This window comes from Glandiceps talaboti, chromosome 21, assembly GCF_964340395.1.
Source record: "Glandiceps talaboti chromosome 21, keGlaTala1.1, whole genome shotgun sequence".
Lineage (NCBI taxonomy): Eukaryota > Metazoa > Hemichordata > Enteropneusta > Spengelidae > Glandiceps > Glandiceps talaboti.
The window spans coordinates 5,229,058-5,241,539 of NC_135569.1; the positions used below are offsets into that span (position 1 = coordinate 5,229,058).

General features: G+C 35.6%; 2 protein-coding genes across 2 annotated transcripts in view; both read left to right on the plus strand.

Annotated features, from left to right (window-relative positions):
* Positions 1-779: 779 nt before the first annotated feature.
* On the plus strand, positions 780-7,682 carry LOC144451743 (solute carrier family 2, facilitated glucose transporter member 1-like; the record flags this gene model as incomplete). The annotated part of the gene is made up of 11 exons (XM_078142647.1): positions 780-887; positions 1,797-1,954; positions 2,576-2,700; positions 3,033-3,148; positions 3,896-4,055; positions 4,679-4,866; positions 5,180-5,293; positions 5,641-5,742; positions 6,031-6,112; positions 6,392-6,519; positions 7,467-7,682. Coding segments are annotated over 11 exons (1,497 nt in total), but the record flags the coding sequence as incomplete, so codon positions are not given.
* A 1,097-nt stretch (positions 7,683-8,779) lies between these two features.
* Positions 8,780-12,482, plus strand: part of LOC144451744 (solute carrier family 2, facilitated glucose transporter member 3-like) — an 8,312-nt gene continuing 4,609 nt past the window's right edge. Inside the window, exons 1-3 of the mRNA XM_078142648.1 lie at positions 8,780-8,917; positions 11,407-11,508; positions 12,182-12,336. Coding sequence (XP_077998774.1) covers positions 8,780-8,917; positions 11,407-11,508; positions 12,182-12,336 — 395 coding nt within the window. The remainder of the gene's footprint in view (positions 8,918-11,406; positions 11,509-12,181; positions 12,337-12,482) is intronic.

Sequence of the window (12,482 nt, forward strand, 5' to 3'; positions counted from 1 at the left end):
TCAGCGGCCATGACCTTTTATTTGTACAAAAGTCACATATCAAAGTCTTTATGACAGGTGTTTGCTGCTGTTACAGTCTGGGAGCACACATACGAGAATGTAAACATTCCTCAAGCCCTACGTTAGCAACAAGAGAATGGCTGATTAACTTCTTTATGCCATACACGAACTAACTGTGCCCATAATTTCATGTGCATGAACAACTAAAAGAGCAATAAATGTATGGACTGACCCAGTAAATATAGCAATGGTACATTACAGCTACCACTTCTCATGCCGTGCATTTAAGATTGAATGGGCGTTCAACAAAGCAGGATTAGATACTGGCTGGTTGTGTACAGGGAGGTCGTGGTTACCAATAGTTGTCTGTCTATATGTTTGTATGTCTATCCCCCTGCCAACCAACCGGTTTCCTCCCCCTACCTGTCTGCCGACAGAGAGATAAGCAAACAGACAGGCAGGGGTTTGTGGGGGTGGATAGCGGGATGTATGTCTGTCTGTCCGTATGTATGTATGTATGTATGTGTGTCTATCTATGTATCTATGTATGTACGTAAATATGTCTAGGTACGTAGGTAGATATACATGTATGCAGGTAGGTGTGTGTGTGTGGTGATGTATGTCTTTGTTGTCATGACATCGATACAATGGCTGCTTGTTCAAATGATAGTCAGCATGTGCGTTGAGGAAATAGTTATATCCTTAGAAATATTAAATATAATTAGAATGGAATTTAGATCGAGTCGTAAAATTGTTACTCTGTCATTTCACTTTTATTTCCCAAGACACATTTGACATTTTGGTTGGTATATGCATCGATTGTGGCGTCTACGGCTGGATTCGGACAGTTTGGTTACAACGTCGCGGTGTTAGCGGCACCTACTCAGGTACTGAAAGTATTCTTTGTTGTCTGTAGGCACTTCAATTATACAAGTGTATTTATAACTAATTTGTATGGATAATATCAATATATTGCCATGCATTGTTATTCCTTTTTCCTACAGTTCCTTTTTATTCTATTGTAAGTATGGGCGCCTCTAGCGAAGGATGTATATTTATTATCAGCAAGTATTTACAATCATTGAAATGTTATTATTGGATATTGCAAATCATTTCCAGGAGAAATCGCAAACATTAGTATAATGAGACAATGACGTTATCAAACTCTTTTTAAAGTTATATTGAAAAACATTACAGGATATTAACTGTGAAATGATGCGAAACACATAGGAATGGAATACCAATTTAAAGTTTTGAAATATGACACAACAGGCAAAGCAAATAGATCGCTCCCTATCTATGTACAAACCTACATTTAGACCCTAAATTATAACAGACTTGTTCAGGTACGTTCTCACCTGGAGAACCTTAGCCATTTCTAAAGAATATAAAGCAAGTACTGCTATAGAAATGACTTCATACCAGTGGAATGGAAAATATAGATTTATGATAAAAGCAAATCTAGTCTATTTGTCCAATATTTGTATCATAATTTACGTCGGGAAGTCACAGGTAAACATAATGTAATATGGGTAGACTTTTTGCCAATTTTGAAATCATTGATACAACATCAACGTTTTTCAAGACTCCAAATTAACCAAACATGGGTGATCTTATAGCACATTTTTCACAATAGTTTTATCGAAAAGAGATTTGAGTGAAACGGGGAAATTAGGTTTAGTCTATCGTCTTAAAAGGAGGATACTGGTAGATTTTATGTATATAGGCAGAAGTATAACTTACACAATCTAACAACCAATGATATACATAAAACACGTGTTTTCCTACATTTGTAGACCATGCAAGCCTTTTACAATCAGTCATACACTGGACGATACGGCGAAATGAGTCAAACAGCGATGGATTGGTTATGGGCAACAACAGCTGCATTATTTGCTGTTGGCGGTGCTATAGGTGCTCTGGTGGCGCCACCTATATGTGATATTATGGGCCGGTTAGTACAACAGTCAGTGAAAGTAGTTAGGGAAGGTGGATTGTTCCTTTTAACTAGCATCTGTCAGTAAGATAATGTTCCATGAATACAAATTCAAAATGAACATTTCACTAACATTATGATTTTTCTTTTTCTTAAAAAATATCTTTGATTGATTGATTGATTGATTGATTGATTGATTGATTGATTGATTGTTTAGTACTTTCCAAATGGCTATTTTACAATATAAATCAATACTTCATTTCCAGTTTCATTGTTATGCAAGTATGCCCTAGTAGCCTCTGCAAGTAAACTCTGGTGAGAAGGGGTGATGTGAAGGGTTTTTGCATGTGGTGTGAGAAACACAAAGTGTATTAACATAATTTTATTAACATATTCATAATGAAGAGTAGAAAAACTGACACTTTCCTATTATTTCTTGAACTTCCCATGACTATGACTTTTAAACCTGTTACAGAACTTTCCATTTTTACTCTTTATGCAACATAAATGAAACATTGATTATGAAACAGCCGATAACAAGGTTATAAAGATTATAAAGTCTTGTTGTTTGAAATCACACACTACATTTACCGTACGTGTTTATTTGTGATTTTACATTCCTGTTTGCTTTATTTTCAGAAAGTATGGACTGTTTCTTATCAACGTATTCTCCATCAGTGCGGCTTTAATGTTTGGTGGCAGCAAACCTGGAAATAATTTTGAATTGGTGATAATGGGTCGTATCGTCATTGGTTTCTACTGTGGTATATATTTTTCGTTGCTTATTTTGTTAGAGATTGGGTTAGTGGGTGGTTGTTTGAATAGATGGATGGATGGGTGGATGGATGGTTGGGTGGGTGGGTGAGTGAGTTGGTTAATGAATGGACGGGTGGACGGATGCCGCTTATATAATAAGTATAAACCAGTCGGCCTATTTCGAAAAAGTGGATCTTGCTTTCATTTTCATCAATGTACACACACACACACACACACACACACACATATTCACTCACACACAATGTGACAAAATCTTTACAAAGTACTATAACAGTACGTGTATCCAAGTTTGTGGTTTACCCTTTTCATGTTCTTTCAGGTGTTGCAATTGCATTAGTTCCTTTGTTTATATCAGAGATATCCCCCAATAAATACCGAGGTGCCCTAGGATGTACTCCAAAATTACTTTTAGCAGTTGGCATCGTCATATCTCAGGTATTGGTTTATCACTTTACACATAGACTGCCATCTTTTAGTCTGAGGTTTACATAATGTAATCACAGCAGAACCTGAAAAGAGTCGTAATTATTTTAATTACACCTGCATGGGCTGTTAAGCACCATTTCGATGTTCTACATATAATGATAACACAAATGTTTTCACACCGCTTTCAATGATTGGATTATCGTATCACGTGATATGGACTAGTGTCCAAAAGCTACCTCGATTTGCATATATAGGGCAATATTCATTTCCAGTTTTCCCTACGGCACTAATTACATTAGCACTGTGAGTTTTACTGGTGATTGCTTTGAATCTAGAAAGAATACATGCCCGAGTGTAATGTGTTATAAAACATTTATTGATTGGCCTTATTGGGCACAATTTGACATCATTTTATATCCCATTCCATTATGTAGCAACTATTTTCCTTGACAGCTTTCAGCCTAAGGGAAATAGTTGGTGCATAACACCCCCTTAGGTTAATAGATGTCTAGACATCTAATAGTGCCTTAATAGTAAGGAAATTAAGTGTATAGGTCACGACACATGAAACACTTATATGTAGAGGTAAATGTTTACCTCTGATAAGAATGTTTATGTATTTTTTTTAGATACATTCAATATTTCTTATTATACGTTTTCATCATAATCAAATCTAATTCATCGAAATTTATATTTCATTTCATATTTAGTCATTTGAGATTCATTTCATGATTTTTGTTTACTTCTATACACCAGGTGCTTGGTATATTCGTACTGAATACAGACGATACATGGCATTACTTGCTGGCAATAACAGGGTTATTCTCTCTACTTCATTTGATTCTGTTTCCTCCATGTCCTGACAGTCCACGTTGGTTGTTGATAACTGATTACAATCCTGCAGCAGCTAAGAAAGGTAAAAATCATAGTATTGTGTACTTTAGATTTTATTTCCTAATTTCATTTATTATAGTGTTCCACACATAGCTTCGTATTTCAATCTCCGTAACCTTCAAGTATTCGACTTGATAACTGTTTTAATGTGGTTATTTAATTTGGCACGTAAGCGATGTTGATATTATCTGTGAACTTACATTACTCTCTGCTTAACACAGCCAGAAATGACATTTTCACCAATCATACCGCTCGAAAATTTGATTATGCAAATTTGAAAATCTGGCTGAGAAGCGGCCTGCCCAGTTCATCGTGGCAAAAAATGTTAGTAGCTCACACTTGTTGAAAGTTCTTGTGATAAGTAAAAAAGTACACCCAAGCATTGTTTGTTATCCAAAATACCTCTCCTAAGCCAAATTACCAGTGTTAATGACTCCCAGATGTTATGCTATGCAGGGTTGATGAAAATGCCTTTTTGGGGGGCCACAAGTATAAAGGAATACAGCTAACATGAAATTATCCTTGTCTCTGTTTTCTTCAATAATGACAATATCTCATCCTGACTATATGTTTCCATGATTATCATCGGAAAATCATGTATTCGTAAAATTACAAAAAACTGAATTGTAATTATTTTTGGAACAGCTCTGAAGACATACTTTGGTATCCCTGACGTCAATACGGCCGTTGCAGAAATAGAACATGAACACAAAGAAGAGAAGAAAGAGAAAAAAGTTGATATAAAAGGCTTATTTTCAAACCCACTATACAGACAACCGTTGCTCATCAGCGTTACTGTTATGTCAGCAGTACAATTTTGTGGAATACCTGCGGTATGTTGTTATTTCTCTGGAGTTTCGTCATTATCTGATTTATAGGTTGTATTTTATTGATAAATATATTGGGTTTGATTTATTACATTCATTGATCTCTAGGTTGAGGATAAGATTTATAATTAAATATTTTAGCTTGTTCCATGTTTCTATTTTCATTTGGCGCAGGAGAGAATCGAAAATGATATCTTTCAAGATTTTGCAGTCGTCAAAACTGATCCATGATCCAATGTCTGTCAAAACAAAATGATGACTATTCAAAATTCCCCCTTCACTGAAATCATGATACTCATTTTTAGTAACTTTTTTTTAGATGTACCAATATCTAGGATCTGTCTTTGGATTGGTGTGGCCAGATGACCCCAATGCAGTCAACTATGCTATTTTAGGAACTGGTCTTCTTGAAGTCACTTTCTCGATTATTAATGTAAGATTTGTGTACATTATTGTTGAAGAGATTTTAACTTTGACTATAACGTCAAGAAATATAATGTACACCTTACCAGATCTCTGTCTGTCTGTCTGTCTGTCTGTCTGTCTGTCTGTCTGTCTGTTTGTCTGTCTGTGTCTGTCTGTCTGTCTGTCTGTCTGTCTCACCCTCTATCTCTCTCTCTCTCTCTCTCTCTCTCTCTCTCTCTCTCTCTCTCTCTCTCTCTCTCTCTCTCTCTCTCTCTCTCTCTCTCTCTCTCTCGCTCAATACGAGTGAATGTTGCACATTGTTACGATAAACAAAACCATGAATATCGCCTTTGCTTGGGTTTATTTTACTCATAGATTTTTGTCATTGATAAAGTCGGTAGACGTCCACTACTTCTGTATACATGTGGTTTAATGGCAATGTTTAATGGACTCATAGCACTTTCCCTGAACCTGGCGGTGAGTAGAGCATTATTGTGTGAGGTCATACATACATACATACATACATACATACATACATACATACATACATACATACATACATACATACATACATACATACATACATAACACTTCTGCTATGTCCGAGGAATTTACATGTAAAAAGAGACACTTCAATTTGTTTTCTAACTGTATGAAGTAAACACAATACCAGAGTAGGTGACATTTGAGAAACGCTAACAAAGATAAAAAGGTTAGTTGTTACCAGTATTTATCAAGATCCTGACTACGTTTTTCCTGTTTCAGAATCCTAACTATGCTGACGGTTGGACCTACGTGAGTATGGTGTGTATCTACTGTTCAATATGTGCATTTACTCTCGGACCAGGTATGTATATGTATGTATGTATGTATGTATGTATGTATGTATGTATGTATGTATGTATGTATGTATGTATGTGTGTGTGTATGTATGTATGTATGTATGTATGTATGTATGCATGAATGTCTCTTTCTCTCTGTCCTTGCGCGTGTGTGTGTGTGTGTCTGTCTGTCTGTATGTGTCTTTGTGTGCGCGCGCGTGTATGTGTACGTTTCTGTGTTCACGGTGTCGTGACTTTTAAAAAGTAGACCATTATATCCCATCATTGTTGACTTTCACTTCTAGGAAATGTATCATACATTTTGACACCTGAACTCTGGACCCAGGGCCCAAGACCTATTGCTGTAAGTCTTGCAACTCAAGTACAATGGTGGTCAATGTTCCTTGTGAGTTTGATATTTCCTTTCCTGCAGGTAACATCATTATATTGATTTTTCTTTTGTAAAAGAGTGTACATTAATTTTTTAACTTCCATGGGAGTGGAACCACGTGAAAGTTTATAACTTACCTAGCTGCCTCTGAGATTCCTTTTTTGATGCCCCATCCCCAACCTCCATATGAAATGCATAATACAGCTCTAATTAACAATCGGGTATTAAAGAATAATGATCCAACATCACAGTAAATCGAGCAAATAGACATATGATACCATGCACAAGCTAAGTTAAATAAAAAATATGGAATTTATAGCCTGATTGTTCAACGTCATGGCAATGCATGTCTATGTCACTGGTCAGAACGTTCAAAATTGCCATTTAATACTGTGCTTGATTTTCTTTGGTATTACTGCTGATAATGTAATTATATTATTTTCCAATATATTTCTTCATTCACCCAGAAAATACTCGTGACCAAAGGGTTTGTCAATACTGGTCTAGTGACTCATGGTGACAAAGCTCCCATGGTCACTTGTTTATTTCTTGGCTGAATAAGAATACTATCTAAAAGTAAATGCAAATCAATGCAGCTCATAAACAAACAACTCCAGCATTTCTTTCAAGAGAAATGACTCCACAACAGATAATTGCAGGTATATACTCCTCTCCGTCTTGACCACACTGTCTCGACCATGCTCTTAATTCAATTTGAAAGGTCTCTTTCCAGTGTTTATACAATGAAACTGTCCGCAAACTCGTTAACCATCAATGAAACTGTCTGCAAATTTGTTAACCATCACAATGACACTGTCACTCAGTCAGCTCTTAAGGAATGTTCTGCCATGCCAAACACTCTGTTTGCAATTCCTCAGAATGTTAAAGTGTCTGCAAAGGACATGTTACTCCAGCGAGTTTGATTTGATGTTTACAGTTATAACATACCGTTACATAATATTATTGTCTTTACTTTTGTCTCTTTACAGAGTGCTATGGATGCTTACATGTTTATAATTTTTATGGCTATAATGGTTTACTACACTATCTTTGTATACTTCTTAGTCCCAGAAACCAAGTTGAAAAGTTTCGAGGAAATCGTCGCACAGTTTCGTCTGCATAAAAAGTCGATGAAAGCTCGTACTCGCAATAACTCAATCAATGAAATGGAAATGGATGACATGAATGGACAAAAAGATGGATGACGCAGTGTGAAAAAAAACTTCCTGTGAAAGCTCACATTTTGAATATGTACTTGTCAATTAAAGCTATATACTAGTTTCAACTGGTCTATATTGTTAAATTGCTTGCCAGATATAATGAATTATACCATGCACGAGCCTGATTCAACAAAAAATATGAAATATATACTCTGGTTGTTCTACGTCACGACAACGCGTGTCCATGTCACGACAACACGTGTCTACGTCACTGGTTCTGCTGTGTTTGAAGTATGAGTCAAAACGCTAAAATGACCATTACTTTCCAGATAATTTTTATTACTGGCAATGGTATAATTATATTATTCCCCAATATTTTTCTTCATTCAGCCGGAAAGTACTCATGACCTAATAAGGGTTGTCACTATTCATCTAGAGACTCGATTTTCCTTGGCTGAACGAAGAAAATATGGGGGAATATATCTGAGGGGTATACTATACTATACTATACTATTACTATAGGTAAACTTGTATGTGTTCCTGTACACATAAAACCAAATAACACAATGAATTTACATTTTACGGTAAGGTCCGTAAAATCAGTGCCTTGACTCCATCGACCAGAACACATTGAATTTGCATACAAAACGTGACAGTGGAGGAAGTGTATTTTGTTACATTTATATTTGTTTTGTTGTCATTAACAAAATAGACAGCAGTCACTGTGTAAATGATGTTTGTGTGTTATCTTTATTGTGTCTATCTCAACATAAAACCTTGTGATCAGTCTCACTGATCTTGATACGTCATTTAACATACAGCATTTGCAAGCTATACTAATAATGGAATCTCCTGTAGTTTTATTCTTGATTGTGCACGTTTAAAGAAATTCCACATCGAGGTAACAAAGATAGTCAGCCATTGTTATCATAATTTCAGCTATGACACATTACTAGTAGAACTAATAAATCTAAGTCAAACTCAATCTAAGTGCAAATCATTTGAGGAATAATAATAAACATGACGACTGTAAATCATCTCTCAAAAGAATACGTTAATGAATCATGTTAAGCAATCCATCTAAGCATGTCACTTGATATGCTAGCTACGAGAAGTTAAAACCAACAGCAAACGACTTAAGAATGGCGGACGTGAAAGACGGCGACGAGCTCAATGGAACGACGATGGAGGATAAAAGCAGGCGAACAGATCATGTTGACACTGAGACTGCTAACACAGCCGGTGGTACAGAGTTGTTGACATCTGATGAAGGAGCAACGGTAAACTACGACATTTTATTACTCTTGGTATAAATTTTGTACAACTTGTTCTCTCTCCATTATCTGCCACCCTGATAAGCTTAGTTACAGAAGCCGTCGACTTGATGTTGGCATGCGGGTAATATAATACAGCAGACTATCGGGGCATCAGAAAGTAAAATTAAACTGGAACCTGGGAATGCTTCTGTGTTTTCTTCGTAAGTGTATAACAACTAGCATAGTACACCACGTATCAGTTCAAGTGACAAACGCCCGTATATTCAAATGGAAAACTGATTGCTTTGTGGACTGTGTAATTGTACAGTGAAGTGAGTATTTACTCAGGCTTCCAACTGCCAGTGTACCACGTAAAGGTAGCCTGACCTTAAAATAGTTCGACTTTCTTTCATGTGGCAAATGTCACGTCGTATGCGTTGGCCAACATTTTGAATACTGCACTTAAAATTCGTGTTCATTCGACTTTTATAGACTACAAGAATTGTGAATAAGTTCTGGTTTGTTTCCACACTCTGAAGCGATTCCTGTACAAACCAGTTGCTGGCAAACATTTGACAATATTGGGTCGTATGCTGCATAGCAACCAGTTGTTAAGAGCACTGTTCATGCCGTTGAACAGTTTTGTGTCGCCGAATATGGAGCTCCTTTTGATAGTGTTGGTTGCCGTTCATCATTGTACATTCCTCCTTTTTTTTATTCTCTTTTATTTTCTTTTTCTGTTTGTTTTGTCATACACTTAGTGTTTAAATGTTAAATTCTATTTACAGTTTTCCGTATAATTACATAAACATGAAACCTAATAATTGATTTATGTTTATATTTTTACGTAATCTTTGAAATCAGTCATCAGAAAAAGTCATACATGTCTTCGAATTCCTTTTGTATTTAAAGACTTATTGTAATCCTTGAAGTGTAGGCGTTGTTCGACAGAATGTCTTCAACAAATAAGCAGACTACACCGTGTCTGTGACTGTTACATTGTAAAATCTGTTAACTACATACATGATTTGCATATTTTCAATGACGTTTCCACAAAATTCGAAGGGAAAAAATGAGAAAGCTATCAATTGATGAAGTTGCGCAGATGACGTTGCGCAGACTGTACTTTGCACAAAACTATGATCTCAATTGCATAAATGGTATAACGGTTGTCCGAAGCTGTGTTCGTGACGTCTCAACGACTGCTAAACCTGCACAGTTCAATTCAAAATGCAGTAAACGTTTGTAGTTTGACACTAACCAGTGAATTATTCAATATTGTACAAAACATACATACATATACACTACATGTAAAGGTTATTATATATAGCATGTCTACAAAGCAATCAGAGTTGAAGGAATATATGTTTATACGTCGGGTGCTTGTGTTTGATCTTCACTCAGTCTTGATGCATGATTTCAAGTCGTTGATAAAGAGTTCAAACACCACAGTCACAATAATTCATCTCACAGCCGTCACGTTTGCTTGGGCGTGGCAACGTTGATATGTGTAGATAAATGTGACATATTAATTGCTGATACTCATAATTATACGTTTTCACATATAATCTGTACTACATAATGATAATGGCTCGTATTTCATCAGTGCTGCCATGATGATAAAACGAGAATATTTCTGTATGTTGTTTCAGCAGATTTCTTTTTCATTCAGAAGATAAGAGATGAATACTTGGACATTTTATTTAGTTTACAGTCGCAGTTACTTAAATTTGATAATCATTCTCTGTTTAAGTACATTTTTTCAATTGTAGATGATACTATAGCAAGTGTCACAGCTAAATATCTCAGTGATATACTTAATATTTTCAAGACATTGTAAACATCAGTGTTTCATTGGTATATTTTCTTGCCAATGCATGCATATATATACCTATATATACCTATATATATATATATATATATATATATATATATATATATATATATATATATATATATATATATATATAGATATATATAGTTTTGGTATTACGCTCTGCCACTGCGGTATAGAGCACTGTCTTAGCAGATTGATACTCACCGAGTTATATATATATATATATATATATATATATATATATATATATATATATATATATATATATATATATATATATATATATATATATATATATATATATATATATATATACTTTCTGTCTGTATGGGGGCCTTAAGTTAGCGCCATAAAATAAACCATACGAAACTTGAATACTGGTAAATTCATTTCAAACACTTGAAATGTCAATATTGTTCTACCTGTTGAAGTAAATCAACACATGTCAACGTTGCCACAGAGTTTGTCAAATAAAAATCGACACCTTAGAGGACAAAGGTGAGACCGATTCTTTCTCACTGTGTTTATTTATGCTTAGGACAACAAGAAATGTATTCTTATCAAGTCTACAAATACCCGTGGCATCCTTTCTAAAAAAAGACCAAAACCCTAAGGATGAGAATTCTTGTTTTACACAGACAGATTGTAATCGCCCTAACTTGCTTTTTCCTGACAGGGTCGGCTGACATCATGGGTTGCCTTCGCAACAGCGATTGTGTGCCTATTTTCATCACTACAGTTTGGTTACAACACTGGGGTGATAGCAGCGCCCTCTACTGTAAGTTTCATTTCTATTTCACTATGGGAACTTGCAATCAAGCCTGAACATGCTCAGTTGCAAAGGACTATGGGATTATATGTTGTTACCGTAATACCTGGTATGGAGCCTTTGACATAAAATATCTTAATTGCTATCGTCAGGGTAACCATGACAGGATTATTTGTCTATGCAAAGAGTGTTTACATCAGTAATGCACCATTATGCAATCATATTTCCCATAATGCACTATTCAAGATGGCGGGTTGCAAGTTCGCAATTCAGAACTGGAGAAGTTCACGCGCTGTGAAAACGGCATTGACTGTAACTGGAGTATTATTTGTATTGCATCAGACAGCTAACAATATATTCATTGAAAATTGATAAAATGCGACCTTGTAAATGATAATAACATGTCGATTTCAGCCGTATGTAGTACAGCAACAGGTTGAAATCGTGATCACGTTGGGGGCGCTGATTTTAGGGTGCGGATCTGAAATCAATTGTATTTATTGTAGGGCATTGTGTATACAGCTATACAAATACATTTACCCAGGGTGATTTAATACTGTTCCATGTGTACAATATTACAAGTAAATCATTATACCTATACTAAGAAAACAGTTCTTTTTTTAAAAAATCCCACTTTAGTGTCGCTTAAATTTAACATTTAATTCTACATTGATATTTGCAGTACATAAGAGTTTTTCTCAATGAGTCATATGAGAGATATGGTGACATCTCTGAGACAGGACTGACTTGGTTATATGCTGTGACTGTCTCACTCTACACAGTTGGAGGTGCCCTTGGTGCAATGGCTGCGGCCCCTATGGGAGAGATTTTAGGCAGGTATGAAAATATTAATATCTTTTTTATGTCCATTAATCAATACAACAATCACTATTAGTAATTTGGTAAGTTTGATATCATGGTAGAACATCACATTATGTCACTAGATTGATTGATTGATTGGTTGGTTGGTTGGTTGGCTGGCT